Below are 24,642 nucleotides of genomic sequence, written 5' to 3'. Positions count from 1 at the left end.
ACTTGATTAAACAAAACATGCATGTAATGTATAACATAATGTCCTAGGAGTGTCATCTGATGAAGATCATCAAAGGTTAGTGCTGCATTTAGCTGTGGTTTTGGTTTTTGTGACATTATATGCTAGCTTGAAAAATGGGTGTCTGATTATTTCTAGCTGGGTACTCTGCTGACATAATCTAATGTTTTGCTTTCGTTGTAAAGCCTTTTTGAAATCGGACAGTGTGGTTAGATTAAGGAGAGTTGTCTTTAAAATGGTGTAAAATAGTCATATGTTTGAAAAATTTACGTTTTTGGATTTTCGACGTGTTTGTAATTCGCGCCACGCCCTATCATTGGATATTGGAGCGGTGTTCCGCTAGCGGAACATCTAGATGTAAGAGTTAATACCAAAGGTAAATGGCGATAAGGACAAGCTCAACTTAAAGTTCTGTTGCAACCTTGCAATCTCTCCCCAACATTTTTTACTGAATATGTATGAATGAGAATGTGGAATCAAGACATTATACAACAAAGCATTAAGAGCACATCAACTTTGCAAGGTTTAAATGGTGTCCACATCACCAACAAACTAACATGGTCCAAGCACACCAAGACAGTCGTGAAGCGGGCACGACAAAACCTATTCCCCCTCAGGAGACTGAAAAGATTTGGCATGGGTCCTCAGATCCTCAAAAGGTTCTACAGCTGCACCATTGAGAGCATCCTGACGAATTGCCTCACTGCCTGGTATGGCAACTGCTCGGCCTCCGACCGCAAGGCTCTACAGAGGGCAGTCCGAATGGCCCAGAACATCACTGGGGCCAAGCTTCCTGCCATCCAGGACCTCTATACCAGGCGGTGTCAGAGGAAGGCCCTAAAATTTGTCAAAGATTCCAGCCACCCTAGTCATAAACTGTTCTCTCTGCTACCGCACGGCAAGCGTTACCAGAGCGTCAAGTCTAGGTCCAAGAGGCTTCTAAACAGCTTCTACCCCCAAGCCATAAGACTCCTGAATATCTAGTCAAATGGCTACCCAGACTATTTGCATTGCCCCCCCCCCACCCACAACACTGCCACTCTGTCGTCATCTATGCATATTCACTTTAAATTCATTCTACCTACATGTACATACTACCTCAACTAACCGGTGCCCCCGTACATTGACTCTGTACTGGCAGCCCCTTGTATACATTGTTATTTTTTACTGCCGCTCTTAAATTACTTGATACTTCTCTCTTATTCGTATTTTCTGAAACTGCACTGTTGGTTAGGGGCTCGTAAGTAATCATTTCACTGTAAGGTCTACACCTGTTGTATTCGGCGCATGTGACGAATTGAAATTGGATTTGAAATGCCAAATTTCCAAAATCTATGTTCTTAACTTTCACAGATAGCTACTATACATAAGTAAGTTCTGCCTCGGAATAGGTTGACTCAATTATTTTGACAGTTGCTGCTTCTTTCTTCATCTCTATCCTTACAAGTATTGATCAAGTCCCTTCCAGAGTGATAGAATGCCTTCTAAGCCAGTGATTTCGGGAGGAAAGGTAGGAACCCATTTCTGAGTCAACTTCATTATACCTCGATATGTTTCCGTTCAAAACATCCACTCCTGCAAAACTTAAATTGAATGAAGCGCTGATATAACTATTTTACTCATGATGTACATTACACTTTAAAGCAAACATATTCTCATAAATATTCTGCTAAGAAACCAAATACAATGTCTCAGATGAGTTCCAAGGATACAAATGACTATTGTCCAGATAAGAGCTGTTGTGAATCAAACAATAGAACAGAATTGAAACGTCCATATGATAGAAAAGTCCATAAAAAAAAGTAATTAAAAAAAGGTTCCTGTCTTTGTTATGTATCCCTTTGATACAACTGAAGGGAGACAACTTCCTTTCTAGATGGATAATATAGCATCCGGCTACAGTAGTCCTTCAATGCTGAATTTTATGCAATAAGGATGACACTGACCATTGTGTGTAACGGGTCGTACTGAAGATCTCACAGCAGACATGAATATGCTGTAGAAACCTTATTCAGATGCTCAACAGAGAATGCATACGATGAGTAGATGTACAGTACATCGATACTGAATATGATGAATTGTATTTGACACAGCATCACGCAATTGACCATGACACTGCAGCAGGCCAAGAGCACAGTTAAACATGTGCAATGCCATCTTCTGAGACACTGACAGATAGTGTCGTCAGAAAGTATTCACACTGAGTAAACCAAACATTAGGAACACCTTCTTAATATTGAGTTAAATACCCCCGAAATTTGTGAAGTGAAAAAAATAAAACAGTTTAAAAAAATAAATAAAAAAAAAATAAAAAAACTGAAAAGTGCCACGTGCATATGTATTCATCCCCTTTGCTATGAAGCTCCTAAATAAGATCTGGTGCAACCAATTACCTTCAGAAGTCACATTAGTTAAATAAAGTCCACCTGTGTGCAATCTAAGTGTCACATGATCTGTCACATGATCTCAGAATATACACACACACCTGTTCTGAAAGGCCCTAGAGTCTGCAACACCACTAAGCAAGGGGCACCACAGAGACCAAGGAGCTCTCCAAACAGCTCAGGGACAAAGTTGTGGAGAAGTACAGATCAAGGTTGGGTTATAAAAGAATATCCAAAATGTTGAATATCCCACTGAGCACCATTAAATCCATTATTAAATAAATTGAAAGAATACGGCACCACAATAAACATGCCAAGAGAGGGCCGCCCACCAAAACTCACAGACCAGGCAAGGAGGGCATTAATCAGAGAGGCAACAAAGAGACCAAAGATAACCCTGAAGGAGCTGCAAAGGTCCACAGCGGAGATTGGAGTATCTGTCCATTGGACCACTTTACATACACTCCAGGGAGCTGGGCTTTACGGAAGAGTGGCCAGAAAAAAGCCATTGCTTAAAGAAAGAAATAAGCAAACACGTTTGGTGTTCGTCAAAAAGCATGTGGGAGACTCACCAAACATATGGAAGAAGGTACTCTGGTCAGATTAGACAAAAATGTAGCTTTTTTGCCATCAAGGAAAACGCTATGTCTGGTGCAAACCCAACACATTTCATCACCCCGAGAACAACATCCCCACAGTGAAGCATGGTGGTGGCAGCATCATGCTGTGGGGATGTTTTTCCATCGGCAGTGACTGGGACACTGGTCAGAATTGAAGGAATGTTGGATGCCGCTAAATACAAGGATATTATTGAGGGAAATCTGTTTCAGTCTTCCAGAGATTTGAGACTGGAACAGAGGTTCACCTTCCAGCAGGACAATGGCCCTAAGCATACTGCTAAAGCAACACTCGAGTGGTTTAAGGGGAAACATTTAAATGTCTTGGAAAGGCCTAATCAAAGCCCAGACTTCAATCCAATTGAGAATCTGTGGTATGACTTAAAGATTGCTGTACACTAGAGGAACCCATCCAACTTGAAGGAGCTGGAGCAGTTTTGCCTTGAAGAATGGGCAAAAATCCCAGTGGCTAGATGTACCAAATTTATAGAGACACACCCCAAGAGACTTGCAGCTGTAATTACAGCAAAAGGTGGCTCTACAAAATATTGACTTTGACGGGGTGAATAGTTATGCACGCTCAAGTTCAGTTTTGTCTTTTTTGTTTGTTTCACAAAAAAAAACATGTGCATCTTCAAAGTGGTACGCATGTTGTGTAAATCAACTGATACAACCCCCAAAAATCCATTTGAATTTCAGGTTCTAATGCAACAAAATAGGAAAAATGCCAAGCGGGGTGAATCCTTTCGCAAGCTACTGTAAGGCTGCATGATGAGACTAATGATGATTTGAAAAAAGTCACTTGAAAGGCATGAGCTCTGCTTTGTTTTTCACACAGGCTATACACACTCCAATAGTCTCTCATTCACAATTTGAAAAGCACTTCATAATGCCTCAAATTTCACGCCAGCATCCCCTTTGTGGCCGTAATGCACCCTTAAACATACATGCCTTTTGCAGCCAGTGGCAGTTGTTCCCAACTCCCCGAGTGCTGCGCAATCCGAAAGTGTCTCTCACTCACACTGCTCTCCGTACAGGTTACAAGTTAAGACAGACACATCGGGGATACAACTGTGTGCATCCTTATCCAATTCCGAGGTGCATATTGAAGACTTTGGAAGAACTGTCCACATTTACTTTGTCAGCCAACAAGATGAGTAGGCCTAACGAACAGCAAAAGCACTAGCCTATAGTGAGGGAAAAAAGTATTTGATCCCCTGCTGATTTTGTACATTTGCCCACTGACAAAGAAATGATCAGTCTATAATTTTAATGGTAGGTTTATTTGAACAGTGAGAGACAGAATAACAACAAAAAAATCCAGAAAAACGCATGTCAAAAATGTTATAAAATGATTAGCATTTTCATGAGGGAAATAAGTATTTGACCCCTCTGCAAAACATGACTTAGTACTTAGTGGCAAAACCCTTGTTGGCAATCACAGAGGTCAGACCTTTCTTGTAGTTGGCCACCAGGTTTGCACACATCTCAGGAGGGATTTTGTCCCGGTCTTCTTTGCAGATCTTACCCAAGTCATTAAGGTTGAGGCTGACGTTTGGCAACTCAAACCTTCAGCTCCCTCCACAGATTTTCTATGGGATTAAGGTCTGGAGACTGGCTAGGCCACTCCAGGACCTTAATGTGCCATGTTCTTGAGCCACTCCTTTGTTGCCTTGGATGTGTGTTTTGGGTCATTGTCATGCTGGAATACCCATCCATGACCCATGTTCAATGCCCTGGCTGAGGGAAGGAGGTTCTCACCCAAGATTTGATGGTACATGGCCCCGTCCATCGTCCCTTTGATGCGGTGAAGTTGTCCTGTCCCCTTAGCAGAAAAACACCCCCAAAGCATAATGTTTCCACCTCCATGTTTGACAGTGGGGATGGGGTTGTTGGGGGCATAGGCAGCATTCCTCCTCCTCCAAACACGGCGAGTTGAGTATATGCCAAAGTGCTCCATTTTGGTCTCATCTGACCACAACACTTTCACCAGTTGTCCTCTGAGTCATTCAGATGTTCATTGGCAAACTTCAGACGGGCATGTATATGTGCTTTCTTGAGCAGGGGGACCTTGCGGGCGCTGCAGGATTTCAGTCCTTCACAGCGTAGTGTGTTACCAATTGTTTTCTTGGTGACTATGGTCCCAGCTGCCTTGAGATCATTAACAAGATCCTCCCGTGTAGTTCTGGGCTGATTCCTCACCGTTCTCATGATCATTGCAACTCCACGAGGTGAGATATTGCATGGAGCCCCAGGCCGAGGGAGATTGACAGTTCTTTTGTGTTTCTTCCATTTGCGAATAATCGCACCAACTGTTGTCACCTTCTCACCAAGCTGCTTGGCGATGGTCTTGTAGCCCATTCCAGCCTTGTGTAGGTCTACAATCTTGTCCCTGACATCCTTGGAGAGCTCTTGGGTCTTGGCCAGGGTGAAGAGTTTGGAATCTGATTGATTGATTGCTTCTGTGGACAGGTGTCTTTTATACAGGTAACAAACTGAGATTAGGAGCACTCCCTTTAAGAGTGTGCTCCTAATCTCAGCTCGTTACCTGTATAAAAGACCCCAGGGAGCCAGAAATCTTTCTGATTGAGGGGGTCAAATACTTATTTCCCTCATTAAAATGCAAATCAGTTTATAACATTTTTGACATGCGTTTTTCTGGATTTTTTTTGTTGTTATTCTGTCTCTCACTGTTCAAATAAACCTACCATTAAAATGATAGACTGATCATTTCTTTGTCAGTGGGCAAACGTACAAAATCAGCAGGGGATCAAATACTTTCTTCCCCTTACTGTATGTCAATCTACTATCCCCCATAGTACAAAAGTCAACCAATTCTATTCTGTGCGAGAAATAAATATTCCAAAGAGTCTGGGACAGTTGTGGGATGCGATAGATCCCAAATTAATACATCCCCAGCATAAAAAAAATGTTTTATGCAATGTGGCTGATGCAACATCTCAGAACGTTTAGCTTAAAATGTTAATAAACTATTAGGCTATTTCTTCAGATTATAAGCGCAGCAATGTGCACATGGTAATAGGCTATAAGAACAAATGCAATTATGCATGTGATGTTTTTATTATAAAAGGTGCATTTTTACAGTGAAAATGATCTTCCCCAAACTTCCCCAAACTTGAAACTCATATATACAAAAAAAAATGCATGAAATTAAATTAAATGTATGAAATGTATGCATTCACTACTGTAAGTCTGCTAAATGACTAAAATGTAAATGTAAATATACAACTTGATTTGAGTCCACCTGTGGTAAACTCAATTGATTGGACATGATTTGGAAAGGCACACACCTGTCTATATAAAGGTCCCACAGTTGACAGTGTATATCAGAGCAAAAACCAAGCCATTAGGTTGAAGGAATTGTCTGTAGAGCTCCAAGACAGGATTGTGTCAAGGCACAGATCTGGGGAAGGGTATCAAAAAATGTCTGCAGTATTGAAGGCTCCCAAGAACGCAGTGGCCTTCATCGTTCTTAAATTAAAGAAGTTTGGAACTACCAAGACTCTTCCTTGAGCTGCAGTATTCCACCAATTAGGGCTTTATGGTAGAGTGGCCAGACAGAAGCCACTTCTCAGTAAAAGGCACAACAGCCCACACGGAGCTTGCCAAAAGGCACCTACAGGACTCTCAGACCATGAGAAACCAGATTGAACTCTTTGGCCTGAATGCTAATCGTCACATCTGGAGGAAAGCTGACACCATCCCTATGGTGAAGCATGGTTGTGGCAACATCATGCTATAGGGATGTTTTTCAGCATCAGGGACTGGGAAACTAGTCAGGATCAAGGGAAAGACGAACTGAGCAAAGTACAGAGAGATCCTTAATGAAAATTGCTCCAGAGTGCTCAGGTCCTCAGACTGGAGCAAAGGTTCTCCTTCCAACAGGACAGGACTCCTTCCAGCCAGAGCCAAGACTTGAACACGTTCGAACATCTCTGGAGACACCTGAAAATAGCTGTGCAGCGACGCTGCCCATCCAACCTGACAGAGCTTGAGGATATGCAAAGAATAATGGGAGAAACTCTCCAAATACAGGTGTGCCAAGATTGTACCATCATACCCTAAAACACTCGAGGCTGTAATGAGTGCCAAAGGTGCTTCAACAAAGTAGAGTAAACGATCTGAACACTTATGTAAATATGAATTCAGTTTTTTGATTTTTAATACATTTGCTAAAATGTATAAATACCTGTTTTTGCTTTGTCATTATGGGGTATTGTGTGTAGATTGATAAGGGGGAAAAAACGATGTAATCCATTTTAGAATAAGGCTGTAACGTAACAAAATGTGGAAAAAGTCAAGGGGTCTGAATACTTTCCTAATGCACTGTATATAATATGTAGAATATACTGTAGATGTAAATGCTTACAATAGTCCAACTAAAGTAGTCAGTAGTTCCAGGATTTGATATTTTCATAAGTTGAGACAAACTAACTTCGGGAAGGACATTTGTATCCACTGAAATAATGCAGAGGAGCGTTGCAACATTCAGGAAATAATTACTCTCACAGGTGGGGGACAAAAATCACACATCTAGCTCTGTGAAGAGGACTGTGTTTCAGGACTACTTTTTAAAGAGGGGTGTGGTGCTAAATAGGAGTCTGACATTTGAGTCACTTAGCAGAAGCTCTTATCCAGAGCGACTAGGGTTAAGTGTCTTGCTGAAGGGCATATCAACAGATTTTTCACCTAGACGGCCCAGAGATTAGAACCAGAGCCCTTTCGGTTACTGGCCCAATGCTCTTAACCGCTAAACTACCTACCCTAGCAGGTACAAACATGTTACGCTTTTTGACAGCCAGACCTGAGAGACTGTGAGCTGTTCTACAATAATACAATGTGCAAAAAGTGATTGAAGGCTCCATGTGAATGTTTCTATGCAAAGAACAGTAATGTTTCCTTACTCCTTAATCTCAAAGTTAATCGATGTGAACAGTGAGCTGGATAGTGTGTCAAAAGGCTTAGTATTAATAATACATAAACAACATTATTTCATATACTTGGACATGACAGAAAAGCAATTGCAAGCATTCCCATGTCTTATTTGTCCAATTTGAGAGACGTAATTCAGGAACAGAAATTAGCAATTTAGCATCAATTAGTCTAGCTTTAATTAGTCTAGCTTTAAGATATATGGTAGCTACAGTATATTGTTATATTACGTGAGTCACCACATGGGAATGCCAGCTCTGACTGACTATTGTGTAAAACCTTCAGCATGCCACTGAGGACCATGATTTCTTCCCATTATGAAAGGAAATGGAAAAAATGCTAAAATTTAGCAAAGCACCAAAGTACTCTTTTCTTTCTGAAATTACAAAGCAACAAGCGTCCTACAATAAGTCCCTAAGAATACTAGGATAATGTTTAGACATGCAATTATTAAGAAAAAAATATACATTTTCTGCAGAGACATAACTTACATTTACATTTTAGTCATTTAGCAGACGCTCTTATCCAGAGAGACTTACAGTAGTGAATGCATACATTTCAAATCATTTCATACATTTTTTTTTTCTCGTACTGGCCCCCCATGGGAATCAAACCCACAACCCTGGCGTTGCAAACACCATTGCAAACACCATGCTCTACCAACTGAGCCACATTTTTCCCCCTAATATAGTGCACTACTTTTTCCCCCTAATATAGTGCACTACTTTTTCCCCCTATATAGTGCACTACTTTTTCCCCCTATATAGTGCACTACTTTTACCCCCAAATATAGTGCCCTACTTTTCCCCCCAATTATAGTGCCCTACTTTTCCCCCCTATTATTGTACACTACTTTTTCCCCCATAAAACCACATTGTGATGTTGGGAGAGGTTTTCTTTCCATCCATAAAAGGTCCTTCAGGGCAAAAAAGCTTAACTGGAATGAGCTAGAGGGTGTGGATTGGGATATCCTGACTGCTGCCAAAACAGAATAGTTTTGCCACTTAAAATTACATCTTGTCTGTCTTATTTACGGCCAAAGAATTTGTCCCCGCCTCAGAGCGATGCAGAGCCAGAAACCATGTCCACAATTCAGGGGAGAAGGAGTCACTTTTCTGCACATCTAAAGACGCTAGACAAATAAGCAATAGGCTAGGCACCAAGTCAGTTATTTTTGTCACCCTGAGCATGATGAAAATGGTATCAAAGCGGCTTTTTGCACAGTCTTGTAGGGTCTAAAGCATGTGAAGTCCCGATTTAATAGGGGAATATGATTCATTATGCTTAGTCTACTTTACGAGTGGCAGATTGAAAAACCCACATTCAATATCTGGAGTTTGAAAAAATGTCTGCATTACAAACTGCCTTCAAAAAATAATAGCCAACTGTGATGCACACGTGACATCTGGAAAACCATGTATCCCTCATTGGAGCATACTGACTCATTACTCTGTAGAACAATGCTCAAAGGGAAATGTCCCTTCAGTGCTACTATTGATGCTTCTCTCCCCTGATCTTAACCAACAGGACTTAAGGCCCTATCGACCACAGCTATAAGACCAACTTCCACCTCGACCTACTTCCATAGGAAGTACAAATTATTTCAGGGATCAACCTTAAAAAGGCCCAGTGCAGTCAAAAATGTGATTTTCCTGTGTTATATATATATATATATACACACACACATATATACACACACACATATATACACACACACACACACTTGAAGTCGGAAGTTTACATACACCTTAGACAAATACAATTAAACTCAGTTTTCACAATTCCTGACATTTAATCTGAGTAAAAATTCCCTGTCTTAGGTCAGTTTGGATCACCACTTTATTTTAAGAATGTGAAACGTCAGAATAATAGTAGAGACAATGATTTATTTCAGCTTTCATTTATTTCATTACATTCCCAGTGGGTCAGAAGTTTACATACACTCAATTAGTATTTGGTAACATTGCCTTTAAATTGTTTAACTTGGGTCAAACGTGTCAGGTAGCCTTCCACAAGCTTCCCACAATAAGTTGGGTGAATTTTGGCCCATTCCTCCTGACAAAGCTGGTGTAACTGAGTCAGGTTTGTAGGCCTCCTTGCTCACACACGCTTTTTCAGTTCTGCCCAAAAATTTCTATAGATTGAGGTCAGGGCTTTGTGATGGCCACTCCAATACCTTGACTTTGTTGTCCTTAAGCCATTTTGCCACAACTTTGGAAGTATGCTTGGGGTCAATGTCCATTTGGAGGACCCATTTGCGACCAAGCTTTAACTTCCTGTGGCTCAGTTGGTAGAGCATGGTGTTTGCAACGCCAGCATGGTGTGTGCAACGCCAGGGTTGTGGGTTCGATTCCCACGGGGGGCCAGTACAATTTTTTTTTAAATGTCATACATACATGAGATGTATGCATTCACTACTGTAAGTCGCTCTGGATAAGAGCGTCTGCTAAATGACTAAAATGTAAAAAATGATGTCTTGAGATGTTTCTTAAATATATCCACATAATTTTCCTTCCTCATGATGCCATCTATTTTGTGAAGCGCACCAGTCCCTCCTGCAGCAAAGCACCCCCACAACATGATGCTGCCACCCCCATGCTTCATGGTTGGGATGGTGTTCTTCGGCTTGCAAGCATCCCCCTTTTTCCTCCAAACATAAAGATGGTCATTATGGCCAAACAGTTCTATTTTTGTTTCATCAGACCAGAGAACATTTCTCCAAAAAGTACAATCTTTGTCCCCATGTGCAGTTGCAAACCGTAGTCTGGCTTTTTAAATGGCAGTTTTGGAGCAGCGGCTTCTTGCTTGCTGAGCGGCCTTTCAGGTTATGTCGATATAGGACTCGTTTTACTGTGGCTATAGATACTTTTGTAACCGTTTCCTCCAGCACCTTCACAAGGTCCTTTGCTGTTGTTCTGGGATTGAATTGCACTTTTCGCACCAAAGTACGTTCATCTCTAGGAGAAGGATAACGTCTCCTTCCTGAGCGTTATGACGGCTGCGTGGTCCCATGGTGTTTATACTTGTGTACTATTGTTTGTACAGATGAACGTTGTACCTTCAGGCGTTTGGAAATTGCTCCCAAGGATGAACGAGACATGTGAAGGTCTACAATTTTTTTTCTGAGGTCTTGGCTGATTTCTTTTGATTTTCCCATGATGTGAAGCAAAGAGGCACAGAGTTTTAAGGTAGACCTTGAAATACATCCACAGGTATACCACCAATTGACTCAAATGATGTCAATTAGCCTATTAACCTAAATGTATGTAAACTTCCGACTTCAACTGCATTTCCACACTATGAGGTTGGAATAATTCTGTGAAAATAATGCCTTTTTAGTGTAAAAACTGTTTGAAAAGACTGCATCAAATTTCATCTTGTTTTGGTGGGATGGAGTTTTGGCCTTCCATGGTATCACCATCATACAGTAAATTAGTTAACTGACAAAAAAAAAAAAAGAGTGTTCCAGACCTCTCTGCCAATAACAGCTCATTTTCCGTTTTCCCCTCCCCACTCAGACCACTCCCAGAAAGTCCTAGCAAAATTATTGCTTGAGAAAACGCTCTCTGCTAATAAGCTACTTGTTTATTTTTGACCATTTTAATTGAAAAATGAAAAAAAAAAATATAATAATCACCGTAAGTTACGTAATTGTAAGGTACCCCATCGCTACTTTACAGTGTATTCAAACACTCTTACAGCAATGTGGGATAAAAACGGTTTCCCTTTACCCCAAAACTCTACCAAGTAAGAGTAAGTTAAAAGGTTATAACTGAGTCAAAAAGACAAGCCATCAACAGCTAGAGTGTGTGACTACATCTGTCTATTCCAGTGCCAATATCCGTTTCCCACCTTTTCCTTGTGTGTTGTCTGTTTTAAACAAGATATCAGAAATGCTTGCTGCATTACTGCCTATAAATGCATACTACTCTACCATTACATTTTGTTTATGTGGCTTCACAGGTAACAGCCTGAACTTGGTTTGAACTCCTCTTCTTATGAAGACAGCATCTATACCTTGTGTTGGAATTCAGGACTAAGAAACACAAGACCTACATTACATTCAAATCACCATTTCAGCAGAATCATATCAGACAACCCAACTCAAAGCAAGAACTTTTCCTCCCTAAGACTGCCTGAAAAAAATATCATTCTAGCATCCAGAGGCACAGAAAATATCAAGTGCTAGCCTACAGTGTATCTAATAGCAACCACCAAGGGAATATAGGAGAGCAGGTTACAATACCCTCTCACTGTGGATGTTTTCTTACTCTACTGTTGGGCTGTGTATGCCTGGACTGACACTGTGATGTCCCTCATTATGATTGACAGAAGCTGTTTGCTATTTTTAATGGCTTCCTGGGCTGGTGAGTCAACCTCTCTTGGGAGAACCTTATCCCCAGTCTTACCACAGAGTCACAACCTTCCCCACTGCTATTAACCCTCTGCAGTGTGACTTTGCAAGCATCACGGTCAGGTATGTTTGAGGTCACAGTTGCGGTGATATACAGCCGTCTGGAGAATCAGACCGGCTGAGCAATCCTTATTCTCACAGGCCATTGCTCAGGTTTAAAATTCCCCCGGAGCGTGTATGTAGCGTAACCTATAGCCGGGAGAGTTAGAGGGAATGGATTGTTCCTGAGGGACCACAAAGACCATACTATTATGCAGTTTACTAGGGCAGGGAACAGCCAGGGACCTCAATACGATATTATCACGGTACTTAGATGCCAAAAACATATGTATTGCGATTCTCACGATTCTATATGTATTGCAATTCGATACTGTGATTTTATTGCATGTCGATGTTCCTAACATAGGCTATAGCTCACTATATGTCTTCTGCACAGGGACAAGAGAGAGCGCCATGAGAAAACGAGTTTTGATCAGTCATGGAAATAAAAGTGCTGAACAATTGCACTCTATTTAAAAAGAAGATGGAGAACAAGTTCTGAAGGACAAATAGTGGATTTATAGTGCAGGTACAGCCAACTAGTGCAAAGATAACATGATATGAGACAACATATTGTCAATAATATCCCGATATGTAACTGTATTGATGTTTTTTCTCCCTTCACTACAGTTTGCAGTACGCTCAGTTGACCGAAAACATCGGAGGACAAGCTGATCCCTCAAGCAGTTACAGTAGTGTATAAACACTATCAGGTCTGATCATAAAATCAAATAGGACATAAAGAATGCAAATTGACACCTTATGCCATGGCTAAACAGCTTCCAATCAGTGTACACCACACAATAAAAGTGATATTAATTGGGAGCAATGATGCGCAAACATATTAAGCACAAAAAACAGCAATCAATTTAATTATTCAACAATAACATTCCAGAATGTATGTATTTTGTATTACTGCTACACATTGAGGCGAACACTTCTAATTAAATCAAGCTTGGGATAATTATAATTGGTACAGGTAAACTGAAATTCCAATTCAATTATTTGAATAATGGCTTATATTTCCAATGAATTATCAATAAACTGAGTAGAAGCTATTTATATCAAAAGTTTTTCAATGCTATATTTTTTTTTACTAAAATCACTTCCTGAATTAATTGACTCCAGTCCTGAAGCAAATGATTCACTAAATGTGGCATAAATTCATGAGGTTTATCATTCGTCATTTGCTCAGAAAAACATCCAGCCAGTTGCGCAATTCTACTTCACTGACTCAAACAGTTGGAATTTGTTGGAAAACAGAAATTACCTACTTTGAACCCTGGGGGAAAAAATATTCTCTCAAACCCAAAAAGCAATCCGCAAATAAAAAAAAAATCCAAAAAATGGATGACCCCTTTAAAAGTCTCTCTAACAGCGGCAAATCTGAGCCATACGCATACAAAAAAAAAAGCCAGTTTTTGACATGGGATGAAAACACGCACTGCAGTCCCCTAACATAATGCCGCTCGGAAACAACAGCGCTTCATTGTTTCTTCACTCGCTTTCACCCGCTCTGGAATTTTGCTTGCTAAGCGCAAAACACATTAGACATAGCAACAACTCTTTATTAATTTACCCCGACATTCCACAGTTGAATCAGCCTAAACCAAGCACAGCGCTGCTCCCCGAGCTCTTGCTCTCTCTCTCTCTCTCTCATTCAATCAGACACAGGAATTCCAGCTCCCTTACCAACAGCAAAAGAGACAAACAGACCAACCGATGCTTTACCCCGTTGCCAAGAGAAACTAAAATAAGAGAATGGCTTTCGAGTGGTATTACACAAACAAGCAAAGATGACCAGGCAGCAGCACCAAAATAAAAGCGACTTACTTGCTTTGAAACCGGGTGGAATACTGAGAAGAAGGAAGTTCCAGCAGAGCCTAATAGTTTTCAGCTGTGGGCCAGATGGTGATACATTCAGGATTGTGGTAGAGGAGATGGGTTTGCAAAACTCCAATAAGGGCTTTTTTACAGAAACACGATACCTGGATTTCAGAGTAAAAATTCCTCCACCCACAATTCATGCAAAAGTTGTTTTTCTGCACATTTTTCTGGGAGGACATAAAATAAGAAAATTGCTTTCTACACAAAGAGGAAACACACAGAGATTACCTTCAAAAATCTACTTTCCAAAGGTTTCAGTCTAAACTGTCAATCTTATATCACTTTTGGAGAGACATGGCAATACATTGAGCATTTAGATATTCAAATCACAATGTAACGTAATGTACCTGAAAAGAAGCCCTGAATCGATAAAAGAGCATGAGAAAATGCTTTGTTTGAGAATTGGGGAACACAATATGCTGTGAAAAAGCATTTAAACTGCAGCTGCAGAAATACATGAGCATAGGAACAGTGGATCCTAGCTGCTTGAACTGTTATACCTTAGTGAAATTCGACACTTCCATGTCTTATTCAACGCTTGGAGATGAACTGCTCAGGACAGCTTTTCTGGTGAGGGGCATCAGGCAGGTAAACACATGTATGACATTTTTTAGTAATTTATTCTTGTTTATGACAGGTCCAGGTTAATTTGACATTAGGGCCCTTTTTCAATCAAAGCTGGTAAGCAGGTTTCCTGGGATTCTTGTACTGCGAGTTCGAAACAAAACCAAGTTAACAGTGTGAAACAAAAAATAAACTAAACTGCATGTTAATTCAAACAAAATTAATTCATTCAGAAATGTCACTGTATAGGGAACAAAATGTTGGATTTGACCCCCGAATACTTTGTATAGGTTTTGATTGAATACAGGCCCGATGTGATGCCATGTTTGTTTTGGCTGGGAGTTCCCTCTGCTTCTGAGTACCATTTAAAACAGGGAGGGCCCGGCTATCAGGACTGAGGTTCTGTTCACACTTTGTTTTCCTAACGCTTTGCTCTAGTTTGCTCTCTATCATTTTATGTTTCAGTCTTCTATGGACAGCTGGGGTGAGGTAGGGTGTTAAGGTTTGTGCACACATTTGCTAGCTCTCAAAGTGGAGCCCTTACACATGTGGCAATGTGAAAGATCAAGTATGAAGAGAATTTCCATTACAAGCTCTGCTGTCACCAATGCAACTTCTCTGTTAAGTTAGAGGAACCTTTTATTGTCTCTATACTTATTTTTGATTATAAACTGGGTGGTTCGAGCCCTGAATGCTGATTGATATATGGCCAATATACCATGGCTAAGGTCTGTATCCAGGCACTCCACGTTCCATCGTGTATAAGAACAGCCCTTAGCCGTGGTATATTGGCCACATAACACTCCCCCCAGGCCTAATTGTATCAGGGACATTTTTTATTTAGCCTTTATTTTACTAGGCAAGTCAGTTAAGAACAAATTCTTATTTATAATGACAGTCTACCCCAGCCAAACCCTAACCACGCTGGGCCAATTGTGCGCCGCCCTATGGGACTCCCAATCACGGCCGGTTGTGATACAGCCTGGAATTGAACCACGGTCTGCAGTGACGCGTCTAGCACTGAGATGCAGTGTCTTAGATCACTGCGCCACTCAGGAGCCTCCAAAACATGTATCAATTAGGGCGGTGCCGAAACCAGTAGCGCAATATTATTTCCATGGCTAAATAAAGCAGACCAAACTCTTTGGTCTCTCTCCTGCTCTCACCTGCTGTATGTAAAGTAGTGTGTCCCATAGCTTGGAAAATAAATACATCTGACTCTGGATGACATTTGTTTCCAAAATCAGGGCTGTTTTCCTAAACAAGTTAATACTGCTAAAGGCTAAATATAAATAAGTAGGACCACTACAGTATATGATTGACACTTGTCACAACCTCTACTCCAACTTCCACGTTTAAAATATTACATCTACTGTGGCTAATTAATGCCATGGCTGCTCTTTTTTCAATGACTGTAAAGGCACCTTGGGAAACATTAAATCGACTTAATTTCTATCAGATCAATATCAATCTCCAGGATTGATATTCCCAAAACATAAAATTTATCTTAAGAGGTAATATCAGTGTTCTTCGGCAATTAGCATTTTTTAAATTATTATTATGGAAATAGAGAAAATCAAGAATTACAACAACAACTACCTGAATCGTATTATTTTATTACGTATCTGATTTATTCATGATGAGTAAAAAGTGCTGCACACCACACACACAACAGTAATATGAATAGTCAGTTGCTAACAGACATTCCTCCAAGTTTATTAACATTCCTTCCACAAAGACATATCAAACCAAAATCAATGTGTGACCAAATTGAACCACATAACATCTCAATAGGTCACACGCACTGGCATTTCTTGCTGATTCTACAAGGAAATGATCAGAAACAATCATGGATTTTAGTGTCGGGTAAAATGTTAAAACAGAGTGGCTTCTTGCAGGATATGTTAATCAGTAATTGGAGGACTTACTGGTAACACACAGTCTTTCGTTCTAGATAGTTTGAAAAGTCTGTTGCAGAGTGTGCGTTGTGTGACTGAAAAAAAATCAAAAATATTAACTTTTATAAAGACTGAAAATGTCAGCTCAGTCTAATTCTAGAGTGCAAACAAAGTTTTGGTTATGAGAGGCCAGTTGTCAGGAACCCCATTGGTACATCCATCAGTGATCATATGTTGCATGGCCATCCCACTGGGCACAGACGTCAGTTAAAAGTCTAGTTTTGATTAACATTTGGTTGAGTTGTCAACTAATTTAATTTAACGTAAAAAAAAACAACAAAAAAAAAACATGTCATTAGATTAAAGGTTAAAAGTTGGGTAAAAACATGTAAAAAGACAAAATGCCCTTACGTTGATGACTTATTGCAAATTCTAAACGTTTTCCACGTTGATTCAACATCATCATAGAGATTTTTTGGGTTGAAATGGCATGGAAACAACATTGATTCAACCAATTTTTGCCCAGCGGGATGACATCCACTGCAGGTACAACAATAAAACACACTCACCATCTGGTTACACTTTGGTTTACCAAAGACATGGGAGCTATTTTGAGAATTGTACAATACTCTACTACAATACTCTACTACAATACTCTACTACACCAACAAAGCAAACAAATATGTTTTTTTTTCCCCCACGTGAAGTGACCAGGAGCATTTGGGCTTTGATTTTATTTTCCACCCACAGTCTAAGTCTTCCACTTAAGTCAACAAAGCCAGGACATTTCTGAAAACTGCAAGCTGTTTGTACTTGAGGGCAGAAGCATGTGTTTTCAACCCTTGGAACACTGCAGGGCATGGAGCTTGGTGTTAGGTCTTCATGTCCCTGTCACAAACTACAGAACACCAAGCAAAAAAAGGAAATCTCACTTATAGTCTTGCTGTCTTTCTAACTTTAGTTATATTTGGATTCAGGCTGTTTCTTACATGGCGCAAACACAATGAAAGTGAAATTATTTGGAGGGGGAAAATGTTTGACAGCTGAACCAACTGGTGATATGGTTAAATCATCAAAAATGAATTGAAATCAAACTTTATAGACAATGATATTGTGCATACAGACAAGCTGTGGCTCAATTATGTATTGGTGGTCCTGCAAAATCAAATATCTGCCTTCTTTGTAACACAAACCAAGACATACAGTCCTCTGCACATGTCATATAGTTGCTCAAATCATGTTTCATAAGTGTTATAGTGTGGACACTATATAAATAATTACATGGTTATTATTGGCATTAACCTTGACCTTTCCCCTTTGATGATGTCATCACCAAGAGTGGAGTTCTGTGCAATGTGATTCTACCACCGGCTGAGTGGGCTATATAGTTCTGTTATATTTGTACCGTTTGTACCTGGCAATACACCTTTAGGTTTGGGTTGAAAGTAAAGGAAAGTAATATCGAAATGCGTGTGGGCATTCCTTGTCAAGTTACTACACCTTTTTGGCGACGAGGATAAAACTTTATCAACTTGTACAGGGCGAGTTAGCTAGCTAGCTTAATGAGCGACGGAGAGCAGGTGCCACTGGACGGAAACGCCGACGGGGACAATCAGCAGCAAGTGCAAATCGCTAACGAGGATCAAGGACAGGTTGGCGTTATAATGGCAATGTTTGGGACTATCACTGAGTTTGTGGAAGAGAACGAAGACTGGACGGAATATGTGGAAAGGTTGGGACACTTTTTCTTGGCAAATGGAATCATAGATGAGGCTAAACAGCGCTCTATTCTCTTGAGTGTGTGTGGGGCTAAAACCTACAAGCTAATGAGGAATTTGGCTACACCACGGAGACCGGGAGAAATTCCTTTTGGGGATCTAGTTGCTCTCGTTCAGACTCACCACAATCCAAAGCCTTCAGTGATTGTCCAGAGGTTCAAGTTTAACTGCCATTTTCGGAAAACAGGTCAGTCTGTTGCTAACTTTGTTGCTGAATTACGGGAACTCTCTGAACATTGTGAGTTTGGGGCTATGTTAGAGGACATGCTCCGTGACAGATTAGTCTGTGGCATTAATGAGGACAGCATACAGCGCCGGTTGCTTGGGGAAGCCACACTGACTTTCAAGAGGGCATTGGAACTATCTCAAGGGATGGAGATGGCCGCTAGTAATGTGAAAAATATTCAAAAGGCCAATAGTGAAAGTTGTGCAGTGCATCAGGTGACAAAAGAGGCGGCAGGAAAAAGGGGAAAAGCAGTGGAATGTTTCAGATGTGGAGGGACACATTATGGTAACAACTGTAAGTTCATGGAGACTGTCTGTCACAATTGCAACAAAAAGGGACATTTAGCAAAAAAATGCAGGGGTCCTAGGAGCAAGCCAGAGGGTGGGCGGACTGGGCTGGGCAAGTTCACAGCACCAAAGCCTCAGTCAGCAGCGCACCACCTAGAGAGCACAGAGGAGGAGGACGAGCATTGTTCCTACAACATGTTTAATGTGAGGGAGCCGCGCGCAGAGCCTATTTATGCTACAGTGGAGGTAGATGGAAAGCAGATGAGGATGGAGGTTGACACGGGGGCCTCTGCCTCTGTCATAAGTGAGGAGACCTACAAACAAAAATGGGGCTCAAGACAGGTTTCTGCCCTCACACCGGCAGGGATCAGACTGCGTACGTACACCGGGGAGACCATACCATTGCTTGGGGCTCTAGAAGTGAACATTGCATACAACAGCCAGGAAGCGAGAGCACGGCTCCTGGTGGTGAAAGGGAATGGGCCTAGTTTACTAGGGCGTGACTGGCTAAACAAAATACAACTGAGCTGGGGTGAGATAAAACACACCCGAGTGACTGAGGATGTCATTCAAAAATACCCAGAGATTTTCAAAGAGGAACTGGGCACACTGCAGGGCACTACAGTTAAGCTGTTCGTGGATCCTCAGGCCGAGCCTCGCTTTTTCAAGCCCAGGACAGTGCCTTACGCCATGAAAAAGAAAGTGGAAGATGAGTTGGAGCGGCTGCAGGAAGCAAACGTCATTACTCCCGTTCAGTTCTCCCGCTGGGCAGCTCCTATCGTTCCCGTTCTGAAAAGTGACGGCACGGTGCGTATATGTGGGGACTACAAACTCACCATCAACAGGGCCTCTAAGCTAGACGCTTACCCGCTGCCACGGGTGGAGGACTTGTTCGCGACACTGGCAGGAGGCAAGACGTTCTCAAAGCTTGACATGAGTCACGCCTACCAACAGCTCCTCCTGGACGAGGACTCAAAAGAGTATGTCACAGTCAACACGCACAAAGGCTTGTTCAGGTACAACCGCTTGGTTTTCGGAGTGGCGTCCAGCCCAGCCATTTTCCAGAGGACAATGGACAACCTGCTGCAGGGGATCCCTCATGTAGCAGTGTACCTGGATGACATCCTGGTTACAGGGGAGACGGAGGAGGAGCACCTCCACCATCTGGACCAGGTGTTAAAGAGATTCTCTGAGGCAGGGCTGCGCCTGAAGCGTAGCAAGTGCACATTCCAAGCACAGAGTGTGACATACCTAGGTCACAAGATCACAGCGCAGGGTCTGTGTCCTGTGGAGGACAAAGTCAGGGCAATCAAGGATGCTCCAAACCCCAAGAATGGGTCAGAGCTCAGGTCGTTCCTGGGCATGGTGAACTACTATGGGAAGTTCCTCCCTGAGCTGTCAACAGTGTTGGCTCCACTTTATCAGTTGCTCCACAAAGACTGTAAATGGAAGTGGGGGCCAGCACAAGAGAAAGCTTTCAAGGAAGTGAAAGCACTACTACAATCAGCACAACTTCTGGTTCATTTTGACCAAGACAAAGAGATCATCCTGTCATGTGACGCCTCACCCTATGGCGTCGGGGCAGTACTCTCTCATCAGATGGAGGACGGGTCAGAGAGACCCATTGGATTTGCATCACGTACGCTGACGAGTGCTGAGAAGGGTTATTCACAGTTAGACAAGGAAGGTCTGGCCATAGTCTTTGCTGTGAAACGCTTCCATCAGTACCTCTACGGTAGTCATTTCACCATATGCACTGACCACAAACCACTGATGAGCCTTTTTAGTGAATCAAGATGCATTCCGCCCATGGCTTCAGCAAGGTTACAGCGTTGGGCCCTGACACTGTCGGCTTACCAGTATACGATAGTGTATAGAGCGGGGAAGGACAATGCAAATGCAGACGCGCTCAGCCGTCTCCCGCTACCAGAGATGCCTGCCACAACTGTGGTGCCTCCCGAGACAATTTTCCTAATGGAGAGATTGTCAAACTCACCTGTGAATGCCAATCAGATCAAACAGTGGACAGACCGGGATCCTATCCTGTCCCAAGTGAAAAGATTCCTGATGCAGGGTTGGCCTCCTGTCATAGAGGATGATGGACTAGGACCTTACGCAAAGCGCAAAACGGAGCTGAGTGTGCAGGATGGCTGCATACTCTGGGGGTCCAGAGTGGTTGTTCCACCCCCTGGCCGTGCACAAGTCATGGATGAGGTCCATGAGGCTCACCCGGGTGCCTCCCGGATGAAAAGTTTAGCCAGATCTTACATCTGGTGGCCTAACATGGATCAGGAGGTAGAAGACAAAGTTAAATCATGTTCTGAGTGCCAGATCAACCAGAAGATGGCGCCGCCCGCGCCACTACATCTGTGGGAGTGGCCTGACCACCCATGGTCTAGGCTGCATATAGATTTTGCAGGCCCTTTCATGGGTCACATGTTCCTTGTCATGGTGGACGCACACTCCAAGTGGCTGGAGGCGCACATCATGAGCAACATCACAGCGACCACAACCCTCGAAAAGCTTCGGCAGGTGTTTTCAACCCATGGTCTGCCGGACTCTCTGGTGTCCGACAACGCAACAACGTTTACCTGTGATTTGTTCCAAGAATTCATGCGGAGAAACGGGATCCGCCATGTCCGCAGCGCCCCGTTTCACCCGGCCTCAAACGGCTTAGCGGAGCGGGCTGTGCAGACACTGAAAGAGGGGCTCAAAAGGATGACTGGGGGAACCATCACTACTAAGCTCTCTCGGTTCTTGTTCCAGTACCGCATCACGCCACAAACTACAACAGGACAGGCTCCAGCGGTGATGTTAATGGGCAGAAGGCCAAAAGCTCACCTGGATCTACTGCGTCCGAACATCAGAGCACGAGTGGAACGGAAGCAGGAGAAACAAAAAGAGAGACATGACCACCACGCAAGGGAGAGACAGTTAAAACCCAATGACACTGTCTACATCCGCAACTTCACAAGCAGCCAACGCTGGTTGCCAGGTATCATTCTGAGTCAGAGTGGTCCCGTCTCCTTTGTGGTCAAACTGACTGATGGTCGAGTCATGCGCAGACACCAGGACCATCTCCGCCTGCGCTATGACAAAGACAAGACCATGTTTTCAGACGGAACAGCTGTGGGTGGTAGTATACAAGTTGAAATCCCACAGGAAACAGCATCTGAGGAACAGGGGCATTCAGTGGTTCCAGCAGAGGGTGATGGACATTCTCTCACAAACACCCAACCCGCTCCTGTGCCCTCAGACCCAGCTCCACTGGGACATGCCTTACCCGTGTCTCGTAGCACACCAGGAGTACTGCGCAGATCACAGCGTAGTCACAAGCCTCCTGAAAAACTAACTCTGTAGTTGAGACTGAGAGACTCGTGGTGTTAGTGTTTGTTTGGAGCAGCAGACCTAGTTGAAAAGAAATAAGGACTGTCATTTTATTGTTGTTGTTTTGGTTACATTTACGGTAACACCAGCAGAAGTTCTACAGTGTGGTGTAGTAAAGAGAAGAAAACACTAATGTGGTTTACTTGTTAACCTTATGTTTTCCTTACAGGGGGGGGATTTAAATTGAGGGGGGAGAAGTGTTATAGTGTGGACACTATATAAATAATTACATGGTTATTATTGGCATTAACCTTGACCTTTCCCCTTTGATGATGTCATCACCAAGAGTGGAGTTCTGTGCAATGTGATTCTACCACCGGCTGAGTGGGCTATATAGTTCTGTTATATTTGTACCGTTTGTACCTGGCAATACACCTTTAGGTTTGGGTTGAAAGTAAAGGAAAGTAATATCGAAATGCGTGTGGGCATTCCTTGTCAAGTTACTACAATAAGGAAACTAGAAAAACACTACTTTATCCAATGGTCAATACCCACTGGCAACAGATGTCAGTTCAATGTCTAGTTTTGATTTACATTTGGTTGAGTTGTCAACTAATGTGAATTCAATATGAAATCAACCAAATATGCCACCATGTCATTGGATTTAGGTTATAAATTATGGTGACTTTTTTCAAATCCAATCAGTTTTCCACATTGATTCAACATCATCACATATCATTTTTTGGGTTGAAATGACATGGACACAATGTTGATTCAACCTGTTTTTGCCCTGTGGGTAGGGATTCGGCTGTCTCTCCCTTCAACAATAAAACATGACATCCAATCAGAAGGAGTCATCCACTTCCCAGGGCCAATTTATCAAGCTGTGCAAGGTTATGCATGCTGATCCAGCAGCATATCACCAAGCAGTCCTGAAGGCTCTCAACAACTCGTTCCCCTCGCATCCAAAACGTCATATGGGTAGAGCCACAACCACTATCTGCTGAGACTGTCTTATCTTATCAATACACAGCTGTTGTGTCCAAAGCTTTAGGCTAACCCACCACTTCCAGAAGAGTGAAATTGAATGTAAGCCTACAAACAGTATGTTCACTGAAAAGTAGTGCCCATTACATGAAGTTGAGGTAGCAGAGGGGTTAACTATTTATTGATGGAATAATGTGTCTAGCTGGCTGCTCTGTCATGGAACGTAAATGAGAGAGGAATGGGGGAACAGTACACACTGTGAGGAGGAAACCTAATTGGCAATTAGCAGGAGTTTAGGAGGGAACCCTGGACTGAAGGTGAGCATTTACATCTCTCGCAGTGTTTATTATAATGGGTTTGATCAACCCTTTGTCCCTAGTTGGGGACGGAACTTCTGTAGTCTAAAATGTGCAGTTGTGTTACTCTGTATGCATGTGGTATTACACATTTACAAAAACAAAAGGGTTATCTCATCAGAAATGATGGAAATCGGTTTCAGCTGAAATCAGAGAGACACAGGGATGTCACTCTAACAGTAACTTTTGCTCCCAAACTACTGAAATCAGGGTTAGATCTTTTCCACAGAGAGCCATCGTGGCTGCAGGCTTTTGTTCCAACCAAAAAGTTACGCCCCTGATTGGCCAACAAAGAATAAGAATAAGTTGTTTAGTAGTGTCAAAAGTTTGCCCAACAGGAATCTTATAAAGTTATCAGATATTCCTTGAAAATGACTCATGTCTTCAGGGTATGTCAAGAGTTTCAAGGCTTTCAAAAGGTCACGGCAGTATATCCTCTTGGAATCGTACCTCATATTTCTTTCAGAGGTCATATCTGCCTCCACTCACGATAAAAGTTTGAAAAGTTTCTTAGATGAGTGCACAGGAATGGCAGAATAAAGTCATTTGAATGGCGGATGACAGATGTTTTGCTGCTGACTGAGGTGATGTCACAATCTAAAAGTGAGTGGTGCACATTATAGTGTAAATCATGTATAATTTATCATGTATTTCTATGGCTATAAATGCCTTGCACTACACTGTTAGTATCAGCGTTAGTTAAAAGTGCTGTCATGTTCTGACTTTTCCATTACAAAAATAAATCATAGCTTAGTTTATCAACATATGACTCATACCTTAAAAGAAGTGGAAACGTGTGCAATGTGCTTCTCACATACAAGACAAAAACCACACAAGCAGAGAGACTGACTAATCGTGAGTAGTGAAGAGTTAATGCTAGCTGTTCTTGTTGACTTCCAGTCATTGC

The 24,642-nt window shown here is 42.1% G+C and overlaps 2 protein-coding genes across 10 annotated transcripts in view; one reads left to right on the top strand and one right to left on the bottom strand.

Annotated features, from left to right (window-relative positions):
- The window catches only part of LOC115161324 (PTB domain-containing engulfment adapter protein 1), a 177,824-nt gene that overhangs the window by 33,292 nt on the left and 119,890 nt on the right, over positions 1-24,642 (bottom strand). For 4 of the 9 annotated variants that reach the window (XM_029712218.1, XM_029712216.1, XM_029712225.1 and 1 more), the window contains exon 1: positions 14,005-14,106. The exons of 2 other annotated variants lie outside the window; for them this stretch is intronic. In XM_029712218.1, coding sequence (XP_029568078.1) covers positions 14,005-14,085 — 81 coding nt within the window. In that variant the 5' untranslated portion in view covers positions 14,086-14,106. 3 more of the 9 variants (XM_029712220.1, XM_029712222.1, XM_029712221.1) reach the window with 3 other exon arrangements.
- LOC115161323 (uncharacterized protein K02A2.6-like) lies at positions 18,249-22,484 on the top strand. Its single transcript, XM_029712215.1, has one exon. It carries the CDS (start codon positions 18,337-18,339, stop codon positions 22,423-22,425), a length of 4,089 nt encoding a protein of 1,362 aa, XP_029568075.1. The 5' UTR covers positions 18,249-18,336; the 3' UTR covers positions 22,426-22,484.

This window comes from Salmo trutta, chromosome 24 (assembly GCF_901001165.1).
Source record: "Salmo trutta chromosome 24, fSalTru1.1, whole genome shotgun sequence".
Classification (NCBI taxonomy): domain Eukaryota; kingdom Metazoa; phylum Chordata; class Actinopteri; order Salmoniformes; family Salmonidae; genus Salmo; species Salmo trutta.
Note: the sequence above shows the minus strand (reverse complement) of the source record. Positions and strands in the feature narration are given on the sequence as shown.

Bases quoted from the DNA above. Each gene is read 5' to 3' on its own strand.
- LOC115161323 (XM_029712215.1), top strand. From the start codon at position 18,337: ATGAGCGACGGAGAGCAGGTGCCACTGGACGGAAACGCCGACGGGGAC.